Here is a 27,264-nt window from a genome sequence, read left to right as displayed (position 1 = left end):
ACATGGGTGGTATGTAATATTGTATATGTAACTTATGCCAGGTCATGTCTGTAAGGAAGTGCTGATTCATCTAGGCACCAATACAATATAGTAGGCATGGGTTGATCCCATCCATTTCTGTCTTGGGTTCTTTTTGGGATAATTTTGATCCAGTTCAATATATACTGTAGTACAGTACAGATAAAGCTTTGACTATCTGTATAGCGCCAATTGGGATCTGTACTCCAAAGCATTCGTTCAGGTCATTTCCAGTTGAAAATCCCCAAGCAGTTAATAGAGATACGGCCCCATGGAATGGGACAATTTGCCACAGACAATTCGCTGCCGGGGGTCTCACCACCGCAGATCAGTCGCCGAGGGAAGCTCGCCACCGGCCGTCTCCCTCTAAGGTAAGTTATTAAGGAGATAACTTTATGGGTTTAGAGTAAGGGGTTAAGCTTTTTAGGTTAAGGGATATGGTTAGGGATTTTAGGATAAGGGCTCCGATTATGGGTTTTAGGGTAAGGGGTTAAGGTTTAACTTTTTGGGGATGGGGTTAAGGTTAGGTGTTTTAGGGTAAGGGGTTAAGGTTTTTAGGGCAAAGATTAGCGTTAGCATTAGGGTAAGTGATTAACGGGTTAGGGGTATTGGGTAAGGACTTTTGGGGTAAGGGGTAAGGTTAGGGGATTACCTTCGCTGTCAGACGGCCAGCAGATGATGGACGGTGGCGAGTTGGCTGTGGAGAAGTGGCTGCAGCACATTGTTCTAGACGTGCGGCCCTATCGGTGAACATAGAGTTACCCCATAAGGGTCTAAAACAGTGGTTCCCAAACTTTTTCGGTTCAAGGCTCCCCAAGGCGATCAGGATTTTTCCGCGGCGCCCAAAGTAAAAACAAAGGTGTATATACGTACCTAACAGTTGCAGTGCGCAGTTGGTGTCTCTCTCAGACACTCACACACTCTCACTCTCTCTGACCTCACTCTCTCTCAGACCTCACTCTCTCTCTCTCTCTCTCTCTCTCTCTCTCTCTCTCTCTCTCAGACCTCACTCTCTCTCTCTCTCTCTTTCTCTCTCAGACCTCACTCTCTCTCTCTCAGACCTCACTCTCTCTCTCTCTCTCTCTCTCTCAGACCTCACTCTCTCTCTCTCTCTCGCTCTCTCTCTCTCTCTCTCTCTCTCAGACCTCACTCTCTATCTCAGACCGCACTCTCTCTCTCAGACCTCACTCTCTCTCTCTCAGACCTCACTCTCTCTCTCTCAGACCTCACTCTCTCTCTCAGACCTCACTCTCTCTCTCTCAGACCTCACTCTCTCTCTCTCCGACCTCTCTCTCTCAGACCTCTCTCTCTCTCAGACCTCTCTCTCTCAGACCTCTCTCTCTCAGACCTCTCTCTCTCTCAGATCTCTCTCTCTCTCAGACCTCTCTCTCTCTCTCTCAGACCTCTCTCTCTCAGACCTCTCTCTCTCTCTCTCTCAGACCTCTCTCTCTCTCTCTCTCTCTCTCTCTTAGACCTCTCTCTCTCTCAGACCTCTCTCTCTCTTAGACCTCTCTCTCTCAGACCTCTCTCTATCTCTCTCTCTCAGACCTCTCTCTCTCAGACCTCTCTCTCTCACACTCTCTGACCTCTCTCTCTCTCACTCTCTCTGACCTCTCTCTCTCACTCTCTCTGACCTCTCTCTCTCTCTCTCTGACCTCTCTCTCACTCTCTCAGACCTCTCTCTCTCACTCCCTCAGACCTCTCTCTCACTCTCTCAGACCTCTCTCTCTCACTCTCTCAGACCTCTCTCTCTCACTCTCTCTGACCTCACTCTCTCAGACCTCACTCTCTCAGACCTCACTCTCTCACTCTCTCTGACCTCACTCTCTCTCTGTCAGACACAGACAGATGGACACTCTCTCTCACAGACAGACGGACACTCTCTCTCACAGACAGACAGACACTCTCTCTCACAGACAGATGGACACTCTCTCTCACAGACAGACAGACACTCTCTCTCACAGACAGATGGACACTCTCTCTCAGAGACAGACAGACACTCTCACTCTCTCAGACAGACAGACACTCTCACTCTCTCAGACAGACAGACACTCTCACTCTCTCAGACAGACACTCTCACTCTCTCAGACAGACACTCTCACTCTCTCAGACAGACACTCTCACTCTCTCAGACAGACACTCTCACTCTCTCAGACAGACACTCTACCTCTCTCAGACAGACACTCTCACTCTCTCAGACACACTCTCTCACTCTCACTCTCTCAGACACACTCTCTCTCTCTCTCACTCTCTCAGACACACTCTCTCTCTCCCACTCTCTCAGACACACTCTCTCTCTCTCACTCTCTCAGACACACTCTCTCAGGGAGGGAGGAAAGGCAGGAGATCCGTGCAGGCAGCTCCCTGCACACAGACACACACACACACACACACACAAATAAATACACACACACACACACACACAAATACACACACAAACACACACACAAACACACACACACACACACACACACATAAATAAACACACACACACACACACACACACACACACACACACACACACACACACACACACACACACACACACACACACACACACACACACACACACACACACACACACACACAAATACACACACACACACACACACACACACACACAAATACACACACACACACACACACACACAAATACACACACACACACAAATAAATACACACACACACACACAGATACACACATTGGAGAGCAGTGGAGAGCAGAGGCAGCGACGGATGTGAGTGACTGGGGGGAGGGAGGGTGGGGGGGAAAAGGCATGCGATCCGTGCAGGCAGCTCCCTGCACACAGTCACTGGACAGGCAAATGTACACACCTCTCTCCCTCCCCCCCACCTTCTCCTATCACCCCCCTACCTTCTCCTATCACCCCCCTACCTTCTCCTATCACCCGGGGCAGAAGGGGACGGGACACCGCACAGACAGAGGAGGCAGGAGCAGGAAGGCAGACACACATACTCACCTTGTGCTCTGCACAAAGCAGAAGCCCCGCCCCCGGCTTCCTCTCTGCCTGCAGCCAATCCCCTGCGGCCCGGCCGGCATGAAGCAGTGATGGTGGGGAGGGCTGATCGGAGGGATGGTGGGGAGGCTAATCGCGGCGCCCCCCTAGGCAAGCCACGGTGCACCAGGGCGCTGCGGCGCACAGATTGGGAAACACTGGTCTAAAATATCTGTTTATTAACAAGGTACCTTAATTGAAAACATTATTTATTACATATACGTATATATAATATATTATAACAATCTTTTGGGATTCCATGTAAGTAAAATTCAGGCTGGGATTTAGGAGCAGATTCATCAAGCACCAGTATGGGTAAGCACACCAGGCATTAACTCTAATTCAAGTCAATGAAACACTGGATTGGGTGCGCTAACCCAGGGGAGTGCAAACTTTTGGAGCTGCGCCCCCCTGCCTGCTCCCCCTCGCTCTCGCGCTCCCCCCCTCCTTACCTTGTTTGCCGGCATCAAATGACGCAGTGGGGTCCCGTGACGTCATGTTGCCATGGCAACGGGTATGTGATGTCACGTCACATGACATCGCAGCGTAATTTGACACCGTGTTACAGTGGCGACGCGTCACAGAAACTCTTCTGAATCCCTGTAGGTGAGTTACAGAGGCCTCAGGCGGCCCACCGGCATTTAATTTAAATGCCTCGGGGAAGAGTGCGGGGCCTCTGCAACCGCCGCGCCCCCCATTTTGCGCTCCCTTGCGCTAACCCAAACCTGCGCGTGGTGAATCTGCCCCTTATTTCTTGGAACATTTTTGTTCTGTAATTGAAACCCAGACATTTAACATTTATCATTGTGTAAAATCGAATTCAATATTTTGCTCTAGACAATGAACATCTACCAGAATCTTAACAGAAGACAACATGAACATGTGATTCATCTTATGGATATTGCTATAATAGCAACCGATTTGGCTCTTTACTTCAAGTAAGTGGCAGGAAAGAAATATAATTTTCTGAGAAAGGAAAGTCTACAGTTTCTATGTGAAGCGGGATTTCTTGCCAGGCACTTTAATCTTTTTTTTTGTATTAGCATGTAAGTTATTTAAACAAATGTTACATGAGATTTTGAGACAATGAAAATCTTCTTTATGCTGCATGCGTCTTTAGAGTTCCAGCTATCTCTCGAACTCTGCTATTACAGCAACATTTATTCAAAATCCTACAGTATATGTGTGTTTTTTTTAATTAACCTTTTGTGTAGTATTAGATAATACTTAGGAGCTTGAAATCCAGAGATTTGCAGCGGAGCACAGCTGAAGAATGGGGCCAGCACCAGCAGTGAAGGGTTAAAAATATAGATTTATTGAGACATGGTATGAACGGGGGGGGAGATAGAACACACTCCCCCCCGTTCATACCATGTCTCAATAAATCTATATTTTTAACCCTTCACTGCTGGTGCTGGCCCCATTCTTCAGCTGTGCTCCGCTGCAAATCTCTGGATTTCAAGCTCCTGTTTACCTAATCTGCGTGATGCACGCACCGATGGAGAAAGGATAAAGTAAGTGAGTATTGTATCTCCCCACCAATGGATCCAAGGGGAGTTGCAGACCGGTAACAGTGCAGCAGGTAAGAGTTTCTTTTTGTCTTGTGAGGTGCCTTAAGGCATTGAATACTCCCTCACTAAAAGACATTATATCTTATGACACATTCCTGCGTTTGCACTGGGTCCAATACGCCTACAATTGTAATATACCTCTCCGCATCTTGGTCATAAGCATATACCATTTATTGGTGCACCTCATCTGCTGAAGCGCCGCTTTTGGGAATCTCTCCCATCTCTCCACTTAGATAATACTTACTTCATTTCAACCCCTCCCCTTTTTATGCCCTTTTTCATGACTTTTATAGTAATAAAGCAGCAATACTACTTTCCAACTTTTTTCTTTTTTGTATATGTAACGCACGTAACAATGTCTACATTCTTACCTAAGCTGGCAATCGTTTGTTGCTTCTGTTACAAATAAATTGTGTGCCTAACATAATGGCTCCTTCAGTCAGTGTAACTCAGCAGCTACAATGTAACCTGATATTACTAACGTAACATTGACTATTGTTACAGTTGCAGCTGAAACTGCTGGGAACATTTGCAACAAATTATCCCAAATAAGAAAGTGTTGCAAAGATCTTGCACTGCTTGGGAGGTGCGTTAAAACCTGTTATAGAAATCCAAGGATGCTTTAAAACTAATTTAGAATGGCATGAAGAATTGAATAAAAACAAAAAAACAGTCACTATTATGTAATACTACAGAACTGATTTTTTTTTTTTAAAACATAAGATTTCACATATTTTGTGGCTCTAAGCGTTCTTTGGTTTCTATAGCAACCATTTAGGAAGCTACACCACTTTCTTTTTTGAAATAGGCGACCAAATAGAGTGCCTGGGAAACAGGATCTTCACTGATCGATCATGACTTAACGGATCGATCGACAGGAATCTAAGATCATTGCTTTTCCGTAAAGGAAAGGAATGGCTGTATCTGTTAAAACAAAAATAACAAGATCATTCAGGCAAGAGGAAATGCTGCTATAAATGAAAAACTTTTGGGTGGTAGTACAATTACCTAGATACGGATACAAACCTTGCAATGAAATGTAATTCTCCTTAAGACCAATATAATTATTATATCCCAGAAATGTCAACTGGAATAATCTATCTATTGGTCTAATCCTGCGGTGCGCAAACTGGGGGCGTGAGACTGACTGCGGGGGGCTCAGGGTTTACAGAGGCCCCGCGCGCTTCCCAAAGGCACTTGAATTACGTGCCAGGGAAGCGGCGAAGGCCTCTGTAAACTGCACTTACCTTGGCTCCGGCATCTTCTTAGACGCGTCGCCATGGTCATGTGACGTCATGACGCTGAAGCCGAAGTTAGAGAGGGTTGGGGGGGTGGGGTGCGGAGAGAGGCGAACTGCCGGCAGGGGGGGCAGGGAAAAAAGTTTGCGCTACCCTGGTCTAATCCATATGCAATTATGAGAAAAGGGTATATTTTAAAATAAGGCTAAGTCTAGGAATGTTGCCAGTATGTAACATTTGAGATACAGAAAATAAAATGAGGAATAGAAAGCCAGCCCTGATGAATTATTCATGTAGAGATGTGCAATTTGTTTTGGTCGCAAATCAAAATTAGCCAAGCATTTAAAATCACGTGGACCTTTACATCGTGCCATTTTAGCTTAATACTGGTGAAATGTGGCAGCATTATGGCAACATTTTGTCACAAATCTGGCAAAATTCTGAGCAATGGGAATTTTCATTAAACATTTTCTGAAACCTCAAAATGTAAGAATGTAAGTGTCAAATATTTCACAACGTAAATTTTAAAGACATTCACACATCTCTACTAGGATGTAATATGGTAACAATGAATAGTCTCTACATGTCGGCAAGGTAAGGAAAAACTTGATTACCACTAACCTCCATCCATATGTTTTCATAGGAAACGAACAATGTTTCAGAAGATTGTTGACCTGTCAAAAACTTATGATGATCAACAAAAGTGGACTGAATTCCTATCGATTGATACCACAAGGAAAGAAATTATTATGTAAGGATATTGTAATATTATTAAATACACATATGGTACTGTACATCATGTCTATAACACTGGACATTAGTGGTACAATAAAGCACTACGATATCCATTATATTATGTGCTTGTACAGGTTGCAGATCCTTGATTGTTGCTTTTCGAGTGTACTGCGCAGACAACTTAAGCATTGATGTCTTTAGGTAAAGAGAATTTGGGAGCTTATTCTAGGTGAACACATTACAAATGAATGGAGAATATACCTCACTGTAACTTTGTGTTGCAAACACCTTTAAAATGTAGAAAATATACCAGATAAACAAATACAAATGTCTTGGTGATCTATTAAAATTCATTTACAAGACAATGTGAGGGTCTCATTGAGACTCTGTATATACTTTAACATTGGTTCATATAATCAGTTTATATCATTGTCACATTTTATAGTACAGATCTCAGGACATTTGGTGCCCACACCAAAATGAAAGAATAAGTTAAGGCCTAAAACAGGGTGAAAGAATAAGAGAGTGTTCACTGTAATGGTGATGTCACATATACAAATAATGATGCGTTATATACACTTTAGTACATGACACAAGGGATTGTCCCGTCTCAGAGTGGAGTCATTAATTCTAACAGTGACATGTCCAAATCTCTTCCTCTTTTATGGTCTGTTACATATTGATGGTTTCATCCATAAAATATAAAAAAATGCTGCTGCTTTAAAATGACTAATATGCCTGTAAGTATGTCATGACATTCCGGGATAAATAGATGTCAGGTGTGGTATTGTTATATCACATATAATACCACAGGCCATATTTTTAAGCAGCCTCCTGCTATTATATATCTTCTGACTGTGAAAGACACCTTGCAGCCCAGTAATGTGAATGGGCAGTGAGGTGTCTTCAAGTGTCGGCAGGAGTCTCGGGGCAGAAGATTGCCGTATAAATAAGGGCCTATCTACTTTCTAAAACATAGCCCCTGTCTATGTCCTTCCATCACAAATAACATTGTGTTACACACCATGCACTTTTTATAATGTGCATCTGTTTATCTTTGGATCACAGACTTGCCACTTTAAAGGGGTAGTTTCCCCAGCGTGTTCACTTGTAGTTTTGTTAAAGATTTATTCACAATACCGTAAAGTTGGATGTCAGTTCTCATCTTTTCTAGTTTTTCCTTGCACACTAATTTTTTTAAATTGTGTATTTTATTCCTCAAAATTAGCCTAAAACCTAATTTAATATGGCTGCCAAGCCGCTCTCAATTAGTGACAGTAGACCTTAAAGCACCTTATCTCATAAAATTAAGATAATTATTTCTAACAAGACCCTTTGTTTTCTGCATAGACAACGCTTAGCTGTCTGGTACAATGAATAAAGATGAGAATAAACAGCATGAGTTGCCATGTGAACACTCTAATGCAGGCTTTGGGCCTTTTTAATTAAAAAAAGATTATCACATGGAATTTACTTTCAAAGTAGATCATATTGGGGGAACTGCAACTTTAAATATGTAGTCCCTTGCAATCTATTATTTTGCACCTCAATAAATGTTTACAGCTCTGTAATCTTATTATTTGGACCCATTTGATGTGTATTAAATGTAAACCCTAACCTACTACTACAGTAGATGACTCATGAACAGACAAATCATTTTGTTATATGTTATAATGGATCCTGTACCAGATAGTGTGCATTGTAATTGTTTTTATAAAAGTACTAGTAACTTGTATGGGGAATAAGTTGTAAATATGGTTGCTTTGCAGGGCCATGATGATGACAGCTTGTGACTTATCTGCTATCACGAAACCTTGGGAAGTCCAGAGTAAGGTTAGAAATCAATCTGAATATTTTATTATCTAAACCATTAAACACATATTTTTACTCTAAATGCTGAGCTCGGCCTTTCTGCCAGACAAGGATTTATATAAGGGGCTTCCAAAATGAAATATCTCGCGAACCGATGGGTCCCCATCACTTGGGGTGTCACATTTCCAGCTCTAGAGAACTCCTTCTTTCAAATAAGATGACAAAATATAGATATGTAAAAAGAAAATGCCAAGCAGCAATCACTGCTTTGGAGAGGACACGGAAGCTCAGTTTCTGTAGGTTTGACTTTTTAAGGGAGTTTCTGCTTCTAATAATTGGTGATGTACTGTGCTCTTCTTGCATGTGCAGAATGGCATACAAAGTCACGTAGCAATAGTTCCATCTATCAGGGAAGCATTTAGAAAAACAAGATACTGTTGAATAAAAGACACGAATGATATAAAGAGTGAATAGAAGCTGTATTATTATAGTATAGTAACAAAATCAGGGAAGGATGGTGTGCCTAAAATACGAGCGCCTGTGTGTGGGAGATTTCCCTTATTATTTAGGCCCAGATCGGCATTCAGTAGGTCTGTTAATTGAGTCCTACTGTAGCTTCAAATAACATAGCTCATGTTACACCTGTCTTATCTAAAAATGGCATCACTCCCATCCAGACCCTGAAATGTGAGAGCGAGGGATGCCTGAGATACCTGGTAAATATGCTGATTTGAATATGAAAAGTGTATTCAAATGATTTAAATGATCATATTTCCAAGGTGTCTGAGGTGTGTTCTTTTTTGTGCAGTTATCTCCCTACGTATTGTAATAAGTGATTTAACCTGGTGCTAGTGAAGATACATGTTAATGCTTAATGGGGAAATAACTTAGGTTAACGACTCATTAAGTTGATAATGGACGTCTGTGGATCTGGGCCTTAATATGGTCAGAAGGGCAGTAATACACAGTTACCCGTACAGTAACTTCTACTTACTGGAACAAATGCACTGTTAACTGTGTGTTACCCGGCTGTTCTCATGACATTGACTAGTAGCCTTAGCTGACAGAAAGTGTGTGAGAGAGAGAGAGATGAGACAGAAGATAGATTAAGAAGTGAGTTGGAAGATTATTGGAAAGACAGAGCAAAACTATGAGCAAACTAACAGAGAAAGAAATGTAAAGAGACGGAAAGTGGAAGAAAGAGGTAATAGGGAGATCTCGTACCTGTGGCAAGGGACCTGTGAGGCAGTTCTAGGGAAGCGATGCGCCCCTTTTACATGAGAACGTGGCTTTGCAGTGAATGGAAGTTACTGCATTGTTACTTATGCATTATCACACATCATATGATACTGAATAGGGGGAAGAGATAAAGATAGTGAGACAGAGAGATGGCAAGAAAGTGAGATTAAGGAAGAGACAGGGAGGAAGAGTGAAAAAGAAAGAAGTTCAATGTTTTACTCAGACATATACCCTTCATGAATAGAAAAGGGGGGCTACTGTATGTATCAAGGCCTCATGGCTGTTATTGGGGTGTATAGCTAGGATATAAACTAGAAAACAAACATTGCTTTCAGTGGGATTTTGTACTAGTTTTAAATGCAATAGATTTATACTTAACATCCAAAATATTATCATCTTCCCATTTGTTTACTGAAGCCAATGAAGTGAAAATGCACTTTTGCATAACCACATATCTATCTATCAACCCACCTAACTGTATGTATCTATCTGTTCACTTGTTCCTTCTATTACTGCAACAGGTTGCCCTATTAGTAGCAGCTGAGTTCTGGGAGCAGGGTGACTTGGAAAGGACAGTACTTCAGCAACAGCCTATTGTGAGTATACACAATGTTTCTGCAATTTAGAATTCTCAAGATTAGTCGAAATAAAATCTGTGACGTGTGAAACAATATGTTTTTGGATACAATTCTGAGCATGCTGGTCCATCAGTATTATAAACAGATCTGAGCAGTTTTTTCATAACTATACTTCACTTTTTATATGTACAGTACATTACTTTAAGGCAGGGGTGCGAAAACTTTTCTGTTTGCGCCCCCCTGTCAACTCTTCTCTCTGCTTGCGGCCCCCTTCCCTTACAGGCTCGGAGCTTTGCGGTGTCATATGACGTCATGACATCACATGACACCACGTTGGCATGGCAAGGCCTTGCCATTTGACCCCGTGGCATCATCTGACGCCGTGTTATCATGGCGATGCGTCGCTTAAGAGGCAGCTCAGACCAGGTAAGGAAGATTTACAGAGGCCTCGCTCCTCCCCCGGCATTTCATTTAAATGCCTTGTTGTGGGGAAGAGCGCGGGGCCCCTGTAACCACCATGCCCCCACCCATAAAATGTCGTGCCCCCACTTTGCGCACCCCTGCTTTAAGGCAAATTATCTTTTTTTTCAACTCTTTTTCATGGCCATTAGTACAATTCCACAAGGAGATACAATGCTTTTTTTTTCTCTGTACAACATATCTGTTGCAGGTTATGATAGAAATCCAACATGTACATGGGATTACACAACCTCACAGGATTTCTTCCTCATATGTCCAGACATGGACAATTCGCCAAAATCTGAATCCGCCATGGATTGACAAATTCCTTTGAGCTGCGGATTTGCACCAATCAGTCTTAAAGAGGCAGATTCCATTTTTTTCCCACTATACCTGAAAATCTGCGTGACGAATTCTGATCCTGAAAGGGATGTGGTGCTACCCAGCAGCTGGTTTAGCACACACTGCTAGAACTGCTGCCTATTATAGCAAAGGTTGTGGGTTCTAATCCTTTTGGACCTGACACCAGTATCCCATTCCTCACCAGGTGCCTTGGACTTGTCAACTAAATATAGTTCTTTAAGAAATCCTTTTAGGAAGTGGGGGGTGTGAGTCATTTAAATATACTTTGCATATCGCATTAGCATGTCTCCCATGTGTGCTCCTTTTTAAGCACATGTGTCTCTCCCTATGTTATTTGGAGAGAGGTTTGAGGGGATATACAGTACATTATATAGAACTTTATTTACTAAAATAGCTCCCTTGCCCTTGGATTTGTAAGAATCCTTAATAGGATTTCAGATGAAATCCGGCCGGAACGGATCCGATGGCGGATTCCGCTGTATCCAGCTGTATTTTTAGTGCCCAATCTGCCTTTGGATTTCTGTGTGCGGGTCGGATTCTTGTAAAACTAGTATGGAAAATCCGCGGATCGAATTGTGACGGGTTGGCCCATCCCTACACACAGTATGTCCTTGTATGTTGGACATGTTGCTCCATTAAAAGGCATTACTACCTCAAAATAATCTGTTTTTCTCCAAGAGTAACACAGCGACTGCACTACACTACAGGGGTTATTTATTAAACACTAGGAGTGCTGATCGGAGCACTATCACATGCAAACTTCTGTGGGAATGTCCGTTCGATTGTGCCTGATATGCAGTGATAATTTAATGACTAACCCCTTATGAGTTAGAGAAGCAGTGTTTGGAATGTAATAGAGTAGTCAGATCATTGTCTGAATGCAGGGAACATCCCTCTTGTAAAATAGCACCATCTTATTCAACAATAAGAGCCACTTCACTGTCAAAGAGGGACACCGTGGTAAATGCCTTATAGGATCCTCTGATAGGGACGAGGTTAAGTAAAACCAGATACATGACAGTAGGTTTACAATCTAAGTTGATGGTTCTTCAAATCATGTCAATCCCAGGTGTTTCCCTAAATTAAAGTATAGCCGAAACCAACATTGATTCCAACTTTCTGCCATCCTTCATGTACCGTGTTTGTCACCCAGGACTTCTTGACTGCTGAAAGAAAAGCCATTTAGCAGTGCTTTCATTTCCCAGCATCAAGGAAACAAAGTTAAGAAAAAAAACAGAAGTCTCTCTCCAATAAATCAAGATTTTAATAATGGCACAAGTGCTGACTTTTACTGTTGTAATTGTCAATGAATGTGTTACTTGGCAAACTACAAATTGTGTATTACACCCACTACATTACTGTGAGAACCACAATGTAATTTTATTTACTTTTGTAATTTTCTTTGGGTTTATGTTTCGGTATAAATTGAGAAGAGGCAATAAGATGGGATAGAAAATAATTTCCACGCCTCCAAAACCAACTATATTGTACCATTACCCTCTTTATACAGTATACATTTGCCATTTCGGCATGGAGTACTTGCCCTACTGAAGTTAAGGGGGGGGGGAGAGGAGGATATTCTTTTTGTCCTTCACACATTGGACTACATTTCTACAGATCCAGTGCGTGCTAAAATTAATCCATCTAATCTTTCTACAATTTTTGTAAAAATACCTTTCGATACTGTACCTAGTAACATTTTACATTAAACACAGGTAAGATGCAGCATGTGGATTACTGTAGCAACAATACAAGTTTTTTTTTTAAAGTAAATCTACCTACTGTACAATATAGCTGTCATTGTACTGTATGATCTTATTTTCTTTTTCATGTAGCCCATGATGGACAGAAATAAGTCTGCTGAACTGCCAAAACTTCAGTGTGGTTTTATTGACTTTGTGTGCACATTTGTATACAAGGTAAGTGGTTAATGTACAAATTAATGAAATGAGCTAAACTTACTTAGCAGTGTTTTATGTTCTAGCCATAAATGTAATTCTAGAATAAAAAGTATAAAGATTAATTGTTTGCCTAAACTGATTCGCTCTGAAAAATGTGCCTCTTACTCGTTTGTATAATGTTGGTGAGCCGAGTACTTCGTTCGTCACGTTGCCGAAATGCAAAGGCACTTTGCAGTAGCTTATGTAGCCCACCTGGCCTGGGGAAGTATGTTGAACATGTGTGAACCCACAAGGTGGCCTGTAAATCTAGCTGCTCCAAGACGTACTTCAGGGAGATTGTAGATGGCTACATGAATACTTGGGCAGACCGGGGAGCAGGGAGGATGACTAAAGCAAAAAGGATAGAATGCACTCATCCTGTCTTCTATAATTCAGATGTATATGTGTCAAAAATATGTTAAAACTGTTGTCAAAATTGTATGCCAAGTTTATCCTGGCGTTGATCCTACACAGACTTTTTATATTGGTAGCACAGAAATAGAAGTGGGGTGATTGAATGTATCAATGCAGCACAGATGTTTAATCACATCCCAGATGTAGGAGACATTATTACACCTGTTATGGAACAATAGTCCATTACCACTGCCACCATATTTATCGCGTGATTTACTGTGAACAAGTGGAGCTGCCGCCAACAATATTGCTTGACTTCCCAAACTAATCATGTGATAACGTGTATTATCCAGTGGTATCAGGTGCAGCGTCAGCTACAGAACAACTGTACACTGGCAAAATGTCATATATTCACAGTATGGCACACTAAACTGTATCACAGCCCACTAAATATCTTAAAATACCTTAAGCAAAAAATTTATATTTACTAACACTACTTAAAAAATAAAAAATACAGTTTTAATTTGAATTTCAGTTATATGACACGACAAAATGCAACTAATGTAATTTCAGGCACCCTATGGGGCAGATTGATAAAGCACCGGCATGGATTAGCACAGCTGTTCCAGCGTTAACTCCTATTCACGTCAATGGGAGCAAACGCCAGATCAAGAACACTAACCTATATGGGCACTCAATGAGTCTGCCCCTGTGCATCATATGTAAACGGCATGTACTGTAACTACCTTCATGGAGGCCATGCACATATTATTTAAGTTTCTTCTACTTTTTAGCACTACAATGATGACACCAATTTTGTTCACAAATATCCTGTTATGAAGCTTGGAGGATTTACTGATTCAGGACCCAGAAGCCATGAGTTGGGCATAATCTCAGAAAGGAGTAACGATTCAGTGGTCTATTTACTAAAGTCTCCCTAAAGCACAATTCTGGGAAAACAGTGCACAAAACAGCACCATATTTACCCAAGGAAAAGAATACGAATCGTGGTGATAAATCTGATGCAGTTCTTGTGCACTCGTTTTCCCCAAGAGACTTATGTAAATAACCACATAAATCCCCTATTCAATATGCTGTAAAACTGTTCGCGCCTTGCGACTGGCGAGGAGCAGTGATACTTGACTTGCTTACACATGATACCTATACATTTTCTATACAAGCAGCAGTCTAAGCTGCCATTTTTTTTTAATCAAATGTTTTCCACTTTAATATGTGCATCAATATAATCAATACAATCCACACAATGATAAGTAATTAGCTAAGGGGTGTGCAAAAGCCTGTTTCGGAAGAGGAAAGGGATGTGACTTTCTAAATGTTTGCTATAGACACAAAAAATGTTTGTTACATTATAATACATTAGAAATGTCATCTAGTTGTTAAAAAAAATGCTACAAGTATTTTCTCATAGTACAGAAATGATTTATTTAAAAAAAAACACACATGTAGGATATTGAACTGCTACTTTAAGTTCTATACTATTATTTATATGTACATAGAGCAAAAGAGGAAGGTTGTCTGTGGGAAATACATTGATGTGTTTTTGATATTAGAGGTGAAAACAAGAAAGGCTGCTCAAGACCGATTTAAACTAAAATACTGATGTATTTAGTAGAAGCTGCAACATATTATCATAGTAGAAATGCTTGGAAAAAATATAGTACTGTAAATATGCTCTGCCCATCATGTTCAACCTTTGATAACATTTTTATTGGGTTATATATTCATCCTAAATTTATATTTATATTGATCAAGAGCAAGACAAATAAAAACCCACTGAAACATTCTGCAATTATGTATCATAATGGAAACCAATAAAACTCCTTCCTGACTATAGTAATGGTAATCAGATTTCCCTCTGTGATACCTTTGAATGGACCACATAATAGTCCTTTATACAGCAGAAGTGCATGATGAGCGAAATATGAGGCCTCCAAATATTTTTTCTAAGTACATCTATGAAAAGAGCTCATGCTGATCCATTCTTGAGTAGCACAACCTTTAGCTTCTCCAGGACCGCTATAGCAGGAGTGGCCAACTCCAGTCATCAAGAGCCCCCACCAGGGCAGGTATTTGGGGATATCCCTGCTTCAGCAAGGTGGCTCAATTAGTGGATAAGTCATTTTGACTGAGCCACTGATTGTGCCACCTGTGCTAAAGCAGGGATATCCTTAAAACTTGACCAGTTGGTGGCCCATGAGGACTGGAATTGGCCACTCCTGCGCTAGAGCTACTGGAACTTTGCAATAGTACAGTATTCATAACAAGCGTATACAAAAACATTGAATGGTTGGACATGAATGCTATATTAATACTTATTTTATTAAAGTATGTTTTGAGAAACCTCTCCTGAGTCTCGTGATCACTTCTCCTGGCACCTGGAGGCACAGTACACCTCACATTCCATGCAAAGGGGACGTTACAGCTACACTTCTTATTAAAGGTGACCTTACAGTATGTTCTTTTAGGAATTCTCACGGTTTCATGAGGAAATTCAGCCTATGCTGGATGGATTGCTGAATAACAGGAAGGAATGGAAAGCTCTTGCTGATGAGTATGAGGCCAAAATGAAGGTAATTGAAGAAGCGAAGAAGATCAAGGAAGAGGAACTTGCTGCAAAAAAAGGTTAGGATCAGGAATAATTATACCGATTATTTTTTTTTTGGGTGGCGGTTATTTAAAAAAAAAAAATCAATATCTTCACCCCATTTGCTTTCCAAAGACACATCAGGGGGTACAATTTTATTTTCCTGTGGGAACGGGCCTGACGAAGGGGTGTTCCCCGAAACGTTACATTGCCCCCCTGCTGCTTCCCCTTTGTTTGTACCCACCTATGTGTTGTCTTGACCCTACTGTGTTTGTACCTTATTCACTGCCCTCTTCCCCCTCCATTATTCCCTCTGTTTTTGCCTGTTTTATTATTGCATGTTATCAATTTTTGATGTAGTGGGTGTGGTTCTTATACTGGTGGTTTGTGTTACATATTAAATGTCATTACATTTCTTCTTGGCATTATCCCTTTTCATTTGTTCTATTATCTAAAGACAGTGTGTGCTGGGCTTTGTGTTATTTATATTGTATATTGGAGGTATTGGGTCCTCCGTAGTCCGTTGCACCCTGCAAATATTCTTTTGCCTTCTAGTGTGTGCTGTATATCATTTTTCTGTTCTGTCATATACTGTAGGCTTCTGAAGAGTTGCTGCTTTGAAGCAAATACATTCCAAAAAAGCTGAATTTTTATTTCCTCAGATGGGAGCTTTTCATTACGCCAGACATTTTTTTCTGTTGACCTTTTTACTTATCTGCTTAGCTCTTATAACACGCAGAAATCATGGGCTGTTTTAAAATCAGCTGGCCCATCAAGGAGCCCCTTACATGATTTCTTATAAGTGATTAACAGAATAACACATATTGACTTAATATTTATAATGATTTAGGTAACAAACATACAGAAAGTTATGAATTTAAAGAGTGATAGAGAAGGATTACATTGATAAATGCAAGATAAATGACGCTGCTGTGTTAGGAAAAATGACTGAAGACTGTTTGTTAAATTAGGAGACCCTTTGGGAACGAATAAGAACGTATAGTGTTTAAGTACCCATCCTAAAAACATCTTTGATACCAATTTAACAACTATCTCCTTTATTTACACATATGTAGGCATTGTCTTTTAGCTCTTAAACTCTCCTGGTTTATTATCCCTACAACACATATTTAATGTAATTAACCTTAATCCATAATCTTTTTAAATCCTCTTTTGCCAAAGTCACTTTGTTCTACGATTTATTTTCGAAGCGCTGTCCTACAGTAAATTGCCCAGGCTGACAATCTCCTTTTCCGAGTTATTTAGAACATTTATAGGATCATTTATCAAAAATTACTGGCTGCAAAACCAGTTAAAAAAAAACCCCAGCATCCTATTTATTTTAAGAAATGCCAATTTCTTGCAACAGGATTTATTTCTTCCATATATATACCGGTATATATATATGTTGGTAGTTCTGTCACTTTTTGTCCCAGTTGGTAGACTGATAAATTACCTCCTATTACTTGATATCATTAACATACATTTTATAATGGTATTGAAGGCAACAATAATGCTAAATATGGTTGTAAATATACTTATAAGCCCATGGTAAAGCAAACAAACGGCATTTCTGCCTATTTGAATAAGCTCAAGGTAAACACTACACTTCACTATATAGGGAATGATCCTTGTTATTTTATTGCACGTACATGTATTCCGCTTCTCGTATTCGGATACACAGCATTCACCGGGCTTCTTTTAATTTCTCATCGGTGCCATCAGCCATGTTAAAAAAAATACAAAATCAACATTAAGGAGTCAATGTATCAAGCCCTCAGGGTAGTGAATCTAGTTGCATATTCATTTTCTTTCCCTTAACTCCCATCCCAGTGACATTCAGCGTACGAGGTCGTTGTCCATGAGTGTAAAGGTCTGTGCTGTGAGAAGAAGAAAGAGTATTGTTGTAGTAGGTGGGTTATGAGCTTTAATCCTTAAATGTTCAGTGGCTTGATAGCTTGCGTTCTCTTTTTGTTACACACAGCGGCGGCTGCAGGCGCTGCTGCTGGTGGTGGCGGCGGGAACAATGCTGCCAAATCTTCAACCTGTTCAATAAGTTAATATGATTAACTGCGTGTGACATCTGGGAACGCCATCCGGAGGGAAATCAAAAGAAATGAAGATTATATCTCCTTAAAAATATATATTTACCATTGTTGGAAAATCCTAATGCACCAATCGTTTTATGTGTTATCCATTTTTGGAATGGGGAAATGGGGGGGGGGGGGAGGGGGAAATGTTACTGTATTTTTCACATTATATTGTATATATGGGATTTTCATTGACAGCATTTTCACACCAATGCTTCACTGAAAACAATTTGAATACATTTTCTGCAATATCTGAATGCACTAATCAGGAAAGAGAACAGTGAACATATGATATCATGTTTACCAGCGAGCAATGAACAGAACCACCTCTATTTTAAATAATAGAGTTAGAATGGTAGGACGTTGCATTTTCTTTATCTGGGAAATTCTTAATGTTACAATCCCTCCAAAGTAGTTTTAAAGCGGTACGAAAACCCCGAAGTATTCTGTTTTCATGATTATTTCTATATGATTATTACATTCTATAGGAACACATACAGCTGTAGGAGGTGTTATTGCTCCCGTTAGTGCATGATAATGCGTTACAATTATCATGCGATTGGCTATTATTTTGTGCAATTTGCTATGCAAACAAATTGAGCTGTAACGCGCCAAATTGCACAATTGTGTAAACTAGTCAGGCGATTTCTCTCGTTAATGTGTGATTACAAGAGCCATAATGGGGTTGAGTTGAATAGCTCCCGGAGGGGTCCCTTGAGATATGCCGGCCATTTCCCATCTCCGCTTTGGTCAAGCTAAATTATCTGGCTCCACCGACTCTTCCGCTACCCCCGGCCCTTTCCGGATCTCCCCTTGCTCTCACCGGACGATGATCCTGGACTCTGGTAGATTGAGACTGGAGGTATTGGAGGGTTGGGTTTTGGGGTGGGGGTATTTCTGGACTGGCTAAGATTGTTCAACAGTTATTCTGTTCTCAAGTGAATCATCTGGACTCCTGCCGAGATTTATAGTGGACATGCAAATTGCCCGGCCGGGCCGTGAAGAGAAAGGGACCTCTACTGCAGGTTTGGCTGATCCCCCCCCCTCCACAGACTACAAGTGAACCCTAATACAATTGAACTGACTAGGCCACCCCTAGCATATGAACTTAGCAAACAGACTGATATATAACTTTATACTTTAGGTCTCTGGATATCCACAGTTGAAATATGTGTTTGTTAGGGGAGTTTGTGTTACTCCTCCGCATAGGGTTTGTTTATCACCAGCTACAGCACCCAGTGAATACATCTCCTCCCCACAAACTCTCAACAGTGTTCACAGAGTGTTTATGGAGCTGTGGACTAGGTCGAGATTGTTATATCTATGTCCTAGACTAGAGGGTTAGAAAGATATATAATAGTTACGGAGAGAGTCTAGAATTAGCACCCCTCCCCGGTGGTTGGTTATTCTCCTTGTTTCCCCTTCCTTTTTGATAGGCACTCAGTTATGAGGCCGGCAGTCCGAGAGGTTCTGTTAGATAATAGCAGAGACAAAGCTGCTCAAGTCTTCGATTCTCACTAGAAAATAAAGCCTCCTTGTGGATATTATTTAACCTGACGATGGGCGTATTAGACTGTATATTCTAAAAGATTGTATGATCTTTGTTTCCCTTCATCTCCCCACCCTCCCTCCTCTCTCTTCTCCCCACGTCCCCTCCACTTTTCCTCCCTCTCCCCCTCTCTCTGTTAGGAGAGATTGCTTTTCCCCAGGCAAAAGTTCGGTTATAAATGTTTAGAGTACTATCAAGACGGGATTACTGCTAACAATTTAGTATCATTACCTAGCACTATTTAAGGATCTATATAAATATGTATGATCGAGAGTACCTGGGCCTAGATCCCACCGATTGCTTGTATTCGCTGATGTGTTTTTAGGTATAAGACTGGTGGACTGAATTGCCAGGTGAGACGATAAACAGTCAACAAAATATGCCTATATGATATATATTATGCTATAGAGTGGTGATCCTCTATAGGTAGTTCTAGACTGCTGTTTTGTGTACTAGAACATGTATATCAAAGGAATACATGAGTTATGTTTTCTTCCCTCTCTCTCCTTCACCACTCCCTTAACCCCCCTTCACACCAAACCTTTCCCCTCTCTCATCACACCTTCCCCTCTCCTTCCCTCCCCCTCCCCTTCCTACCCCTTTTCCTTCCCCTCCCTTTTCCTCTTCCCCCCTCCCTGTCCTCCCCCCTCCCCCTCCTCCCATTCCCTCCCTCCTTTCCCCTTCATTCTTCCCTGAACCCTCCACTCCTCACTTTGTTAGGGGTAAATACGAATAAATACAGCCTGGCCTAAAAGTAAATACAATTTGAATCTTATTTGATCCCTGCACATCATAGATGAACGATAGATGAATGATTCCATATGAGCCCCAAACTTAGTATTTAGTCAATTTGTAACAGGATTAAGGGATATATAAAGACGGAATTATTGATATTGTTAATAGAGGATCCTCTGTGTCTCACCTTTGCTGACACCAGTTACCGGGACCGGGGATGTCTCCCAAGGACCTTAGGTCCGACCTTCCAGCCAAATATATGACTGTTTTTTTCTCTTTAGGGCACCGTTTATGCCCTGTTTTTTTATTGTTCATTGTTTGTTTTCTTTCCCTCCCCCTGGCCACTCCTATCCCACTACCGCTTTCCCTCTCCTGTTCTCCAGAGCCGCGCCAGGCAATGTAAATTGGGCATATAGCCCTCCAACCCAAAATGTCCCCGAAATTTATAAGTACCCCTACAGTGGGAGTGTAGGGGATCAGAAATGAAATCTCACTTATCTGGAATATGGCTGACTTAGCCTTAATAAAATGTATTTCACTTAATGTGAAGGGTCTTCAGTCTAATAGGAAAAGGAGACATGCGCTCCAAGAATTTAAAAGGACAAAAGGGGATGTCCTGTATGACGGTAGAGCTAGGTAGCATCACAAAACTGAAATGAAGCCCAGCTAGCTACCACTAAATTCATGTAACTTAACACCTATGAAAGGCTTATTTTGGCCACATGCACTTTAATATCTGGGGAAGAACAGGGAATGTGTAAATGTAACCCATGTCTGTAAGAATGTATTTCAAAGCCTGTATTCTTTATTCCCTGTGACAATCCTTCCCCCTAGTTTAATGAATCAACATTGTTCTGTGATGTGATTTGGGAGTCAGCCCTGTAAAGTGTAAATTGGATTATGTGACTGTATGTACTCATTTCTAAGATAGCAGACTTGTAATGTGATCTGAATGTGTATATTTCTACGGAGGGGACTCTGTGATTTAATTATTTGAGGTTCCTGCAGAGAAATGTATATTGAGACAAATATACAAATAAAATGAGTGCGCTAACTACTAAGGTCTACTGTATATATAACCCAAATAAAACACCACTTGGTGAAGTGAGAAAATAATAAATATGCAACCTCTATATAGACCTGGCGTCTGCAGCTGTTGTAAGGGTAGAGGAACCCCTAAAGCAACTGTAAAAAAGGAACAAAAGCGCAAACGCACATAGTGAAGTATGCAAAGTAATATATATATATTGTTTAGGGTAAGATATCTGCGTACATCAGATTAGAAAGTTACCAGCATTTCATGTACATAAACATGAGTGAGTGGAGGTGATGCATCTGCCGCCAACCATCTGGGGATCTTCCTTAATGCAGCACGGCACACTCTGCAGCTGAGGACAAGCCTCCGTTTGAGTCCTTCTTTGGGTTACAGGAGTCTAATTGAAGAGCTTCACTCGAGGGGAACTCCGTTCATCTCTCCTAGCCTCGTTACCCGGCTCCGTCGGCGATGGAGGTCAACAGCTTCTCGGGCAAGCTGTTACCTCAAGTGTCCCGTATGTCCTGGGTGATCGGCCGCAAAGTGAGGACGGCCGTAAAGTGAGGATGTTTTTACCGCACTGTCCACAATCGCGGGAAAATGCCTAGTATTTCGGCTCCACGCAATATCAGAGAGTATAGCTAGCATACAGATAGGTAATAAAAAGTGATATATATGCTAAAAATTTATCCAACGCGTATTTATTTATTTTTTTATTTATTTTAATAATGTAATTTGTATGAGTTAGGTTGTTTAATAATGTTGTGCCTTGGTTAATAAAGATTATTATTTGTGTTACATGTATTTGTACCCTTACCATACCTGATGGAGTTAAACTTATCTGGCATGTAGGTCATTATGACCCATTTAAATCCACACATGTGGGAGTCACCGTGCTATGCACCGATTGGTTAATGCTCCAATTAAGCCAGACCTATCAGATATGGTATTAGGGTATATAATCCACATTTATTCAATGTATTAGTATCCCTGAAGAAGAAGCCTTCGCTTCGAAACGCGTTGGATAAATTTTTAGCATATATATCACTTTTTATTACCTATCTGTATGCTAGCTATACTCTCTGATATTGCGTGGAGCCGAAATACTAGGCATTTTCCCGCGATTGTGGACAGTGCGGTAAAAACATCCTCACTTTACGGCCGTCCTCACTTTGCGGCCGATCACCCAGGACATACGGGACACTTGAGGTAACAGCTTGCCCGAGAAGCTGTTGACCTCCATCGCCGTCGGAGCCGGGTAACGAGGCTAGGAGAGATGAACGGAGTTCCCCTCGAGTGAAGCTCTTCAATTAGACTCCTGTAACCCAAAGAAGGACTCAAACGGAGGCTTGTCCTCAGCTGCAGAGTGTGCCGTGCTGCATTAAGGAAGATCCCCAGATGGTTGGCGGCAGATGCATCACCTCCACTCACTCATGTTTATGTACATGAAATGCTGGTAACTTTCTAATCTGATGTACGCAGATATCTTACCCTAAACAATATATATATATTACTTTGCATACTTCACTATGTGCGTTTGCGCTTTTGTTCCTTTTTTACAGTTATATTGAGACAAAGGCTGGGAGCGTGGAGGTGTTAAAGACATTTGGTGAGTGGGAAAGAGTGGACAATCAGGTCTGCTCTGATTGGCCAGCAGCCCCTGTCCAATGTAAAGGATAGCCACAGAGGGCTATATAAGAGGCAATGCTGATGAAAGACTATCTGAGAGACTGAGAGACATTCTGTGAAGGAGTTTGGATCTTAACTGTGACCAGCTGGAGATACATGTCAGAGGGGCTGCTGTGTGATCAGCACTCTGATATCCTGGATGAGAAGTGGACAGGGCAAGCCTTTTTGAAGCAAGCCCCTGTTCCTAGCGAGGCTACAGTCTACTCCCCGGCCCCCCAGTTGATATTGTATCTTGTTTTGTACATCTTTGTTTTGTCTGCTGTGCCAGAATAAACCTAATTTTATTCAACAACCTTGTCCTGTCTGGTGCTAGTGATCCCGGTGGTTTCAGTGTAAAAGTACTGGTCTCCCGTGACATCCTGTTTCTTCAGGAGACTCGCTTCAATGTCCATGACCCCCCAACACATTTAGGGATGCCTTCCCTTCTGCTTACTACTTATCATTTAGCAGTAAAAAAGAGAGTAGCGATTCTAATTAGGAACGGTGTCCCTTTTAGTGCAGAGAAAATAATTGCAGACTCCGGAGCCCGACAGCATTTGTTAAATTACCTGGGAATGAGTTGATGCGATTAAAATTAAAAATGGCACGAGGCAAGGTTGCCCACTATCCCCCCTCCTCTTTGTCCTTTCAATAGAACCACTTGCCTCAAGTATTAGACATAACCCAAATATTCAGGAAATTATAATTGGGGATATAAACTATAAAATCTCGCTCTTCGCGGACGACATAATATTAACACTAGTCAACCCTTTAACATCACTCGCCAATCTTCAATATCTTCTGACAGGGTTCGGCAGGATCTCGTGATATAAAATTAATAATGACAAATCTGAGGCCCTACATCGAACGTTACCAACCTAAGAAATTAAATTGTTACAACTACATTTTAACTACAGATGTGCCTCTCATATTAAATACCTAGGAGTCCATATTGATACTGTAGGTATTTCAGATCTCTCTATCAATGCAATTCCCCTCCCTTATTTGATAGGATCAAGAAGGATCTATTGAATTTGGACAAATACCAGATATCATGGATCGGGAGGATAGTATCAGTCAGGATGAATATTCTACCTAGATTATTATATTATTTCCAGACTCTTCCGATCCAGATCCCTGGATCAGAATTAAAAAACTTGCAAAATAGAATTAATTATCCCTTCACTGACTGTGTGGACTCCTGGTGCTCATTAGGGAAGTACCTCTCGGTCTTTTTGGACCAGGGGGAATGGGCCAGATGAAGAGGTAATCCCTCGAAACGTCGCCCCCCTAGCATACTTTCCATTCTCCGTTTTTTGTGTATATTCCTTGTGTTTCATGTTTTTCCCCTTTTCCTTTCCCCCCCCCCCACCCCTCACTTTGTGACATGCCCATTTATGATACTGGTTTCTGCAAACACATTTGATTTATTTCTGGTTCATTTTATTATTAAATGTTTATTCTGCATTACAACTGTTTTCATCATTTAGCTATTAGACAGTGAGTGCTGGTACTTACGTAGATTTGTTAGTACTATATAGGGGAATAAGGGTCCCCTTTTGTTCCGAGCACCCTGCAATTGCATATATTTAACAATATCAGAGTGCTGTCTATCGTCCCCTTTTACCCTTGCAAAATAGAATATTCCAGTTTATTTGTGAAAATTAGAGACCTAGGACGACGAGTTCCAGATATATTGAAATATTATCAGGCTGCTCAGCTTAGACAAGTAGTTGTCTGGAATGCTGACCCAAAATTGTATTGTGTGTTTGCCATTGAGTTCCACTATTCAAAAACACTTTCTCTACCAATGTCACTCTGGGCCCCTGTGAAAAGAGAATCGAGTATAAAAATTGCTGAATTGGGAGCCATGAGGTGTACATGGAACATCTGGAACAAAAACGAAAGACAAATTTAAGTTAGCTTCATATATTTCCCAACTCACCCCCTTTTTTAATAACCCTAATTTCCCCCTAGCTTGTAATTCGAAACTATTCGACCAATTTAAAATCAAACATATCAACACTATTGCAGACTTTTTGAGTAAAGGAAAGCTTCTCAGTTTTCAAGATCTCCGCAACAATTTTGAAGCACCAGACCTTCCCCTATTTAAATATCTCCAAATCAGACATTTTATACATACAGTCTCTCGGAATTTTCTCTTCCCTGAACTTTCCAATTTTAAAATGCTCTGTAGGAAGGGATTCTATCAGGATGGTCTGACCTCGAACATATATTCAGGTCTCGAGTCATCGGGTAACACTCCAGACCACAGTTATATGCTTAGGTGGGCCGCTGATTAACATCTGGATATTGACTATGATGACTGGGAAGACATCTGGGAATTCGCAGCAATAACCTCTATATGTACTACGATAAAAGAAAACATGTATAAGATTTTATATTACTGGTACCTCACCCCAAGCAGGTTGAAACTAATTTAGCTGGAAGCCTCTGATCTGTGTTGGAGGGGTTGTGGACAGAAGGGGGATATGGTCCATATTCGGTGGACCTGCCCTGCTATCCAAAACTTCTGGCTTACCATTCAAAATACGATTAGAGATATAACGGAATTATCGATCCCTATGGACCCTTTGGTCTATTTGTTAGCCACACCAGAGGAGGATATTAATCCCCACTTGAAACTTTTAATCTCTTTCATTCTGACTGCGGCCAGATGTGCTATTGCGGCTGCCTGAAGAAGCAGGCTCCATCTAGTGGAAAACAGATGAAATGAGGCGATGACAATGGAGGTTGACAGCCTTTCTGAGAGATTCCACTGACAAATTTTTATAAAATTTGGGATCCTTGGCTCGAGAGATGAGTTAAAATGAGAATAATTATATCAGTCAGCCTAGTGCGACTGGGCTGGATTTGGAAAAGTATTAGTGATTCCTTTCCTGGTGGGTTCCTCTGGGGGATGGGATGGACGGTGGCCTTTCCCCTACCCCCCCTGCCTTCTCCCCCCCCCCCTGTTATTTTTGATTATTTTAAAACTTTGATGTTATATTTCTGGTTGATTCTGTAAATATTGTATCTATAAACTTTGCCTAATCAAACTTTCTTTGGAAATCTATGCACATAGAATATGGCCGATAGCAAATTCCCATGTTTGTATTGTTTATCACTGTTAGTGTTACAAGCGCTCATCACAAACAAGGTGGGACCATGAGGGCAAGGTGGGGATATTGAAAGCCACCAACCTACAACTGAGCAGGCATGTCCGGAGTGCAGAGTGGTTGTCGTGTAGCCAGGTCAGGGTAGGAGAGATCAGAGTGGTCCAGGTACTTGCCGTAGTCAAGGAGAGGAGAGATCGGATAGTCGTTGATGCGGTGCCAGAGTCCAGGAGTAGAGAGAGAAGAATAGTCGAGTCCGTAGCCGTGGTCCAGGGGTCAGAGAAGTCGGGAGTCCGGGTGCAAGCTGTGGTCAAAAATACAAAGAACAACAAAGCAAGGCAACAGGAAGCAAGGAGGTAAGAACACAAGAGAAAAGTTTATGTTCAGCCAATTTGCCAAGGGGCTGGCTGAGCATATAAAGGAGAGGGAGCCAATGGGAAGGCTGCAGGGAGTGGGCATCATCAGTATGCTGTATGGTGATAGGGAGGAGCGGACCCCTTGCAGCTGTGGAATAAGTGATCCCGTTAACCCCTTGAGTGCCTGTATCCACGCAGCGTCTGAATGTATTCCGTGTGCGCTGTGCTCTGCCCCTGTCATCACGGAGGCAGGACCTGGAGGCGGTCCCAGTGGTGTCAGTCTTCCTAGCGGGGCAGCACCTGTGCGCAGGCTGTGGCTGATGTGTGTCACCTGTGGTGTTGTGGGATGCGTCACGGGGTGGAGCCAGGGAACAGTCCCTGCGGTGCCTGCCCTTCCAGCAGCACGGTGCCTGGGCTGGTTGTGGCAGGCGAGCATAATTGGTGACGTCATGAGATGCGTGACAGGAGCGGGGCCTTGCGCTGATCATCACCATTAGTTTGTTTGTGTACTTTATGTAAGCATTGTTTTTTGCCTTTTAATTTGCTTTTTCTTATGTTATGCTGAAAAATGTAATAAAAAATGTATATGAAAAACAAGACACATAACATCTGTATATGCCTTTTAATGCATATTGGTTCCCTCAGTTAGTAAATGGGATAAAGCTAGTTGGGCAATATCCATGATGTGGCAATATGTGCTTTTTCAATGGTCAGATAAATTAAAAATAAATCTTACCATACTGTATTTTATTTGAGATTCTATAGGAAATACAAATATTAAGCAAAGT

At 41.5% G+C, this 27,264-nt stretch overlaps 1 protein-coding gene across 1 annotated transcript in view; it reads left to right on the top strand.

Annotated features, from left to right (window-relative positions):
* The window catches only part of LOC142498757 (rod cGMP-specific 3',5'-cyclic phosphodiesterase subunit beta-like), a 59,701-nt gene extending 36,384 nt beyond the window's left edge, over positions 1-23,317 (top strand). Inside the window, exons 16-23 of the mRNA XM_075607126.1 lie at positions 3,873-3,973; positions 6,488-6,595; positions 8,349-8,412; positions 10,152-10,226; positions 12,866-12,949; positions 15,811-15,967; positions 17,914-21,317; positions 22,899-23,317. Of these exons, the coding sequence (XP_075463241.1) occupies positions 3,873-3,973; positions 6,488-6,595; positions 8,349-8,412; positions 10,152-10,226; positions 12,866-12,949; positions 15,811-15,967; positions 17,914-17,990 (666 nt within the window). The 3' untranslated portion in view covers positions 17,991-21,317; positions 22,899-23,317. The remainder of the gene's footprint in view (positions 1-3,872; positions 3,974-6,487; positions 6,596-8,348; positions 8,413-10,151; positions 10,227-12,865; positions 12,950-15,810; positions 15,968-17,913; positions 21,318-22,898) is intronic.
* The last annotated feature ends 3,947 nt before the right edge of the window (positions 23,318-27,264 follow it).

Source organism: Ascaphus truei, chromosome 1 (genome assembly GCF_040206685.1).
Source record: "Ascaphus truei isolate aAscTru1 chromosome 1, aAscTru1.hap1, whole genome shotgun sequence".
In the NCBI taxonomy this organism is placed as follows: Eukaryota; Metazoa; Chordata; class Amphibia; order Anura; family Ascaphidae; genus Ascaphus; species Ascaphus truei.
The sequence above is the reverse complement of the archived record's forward strand: the minus strand, read 5'-3'. Positions and strand labels throughout refer to the sequence as shown.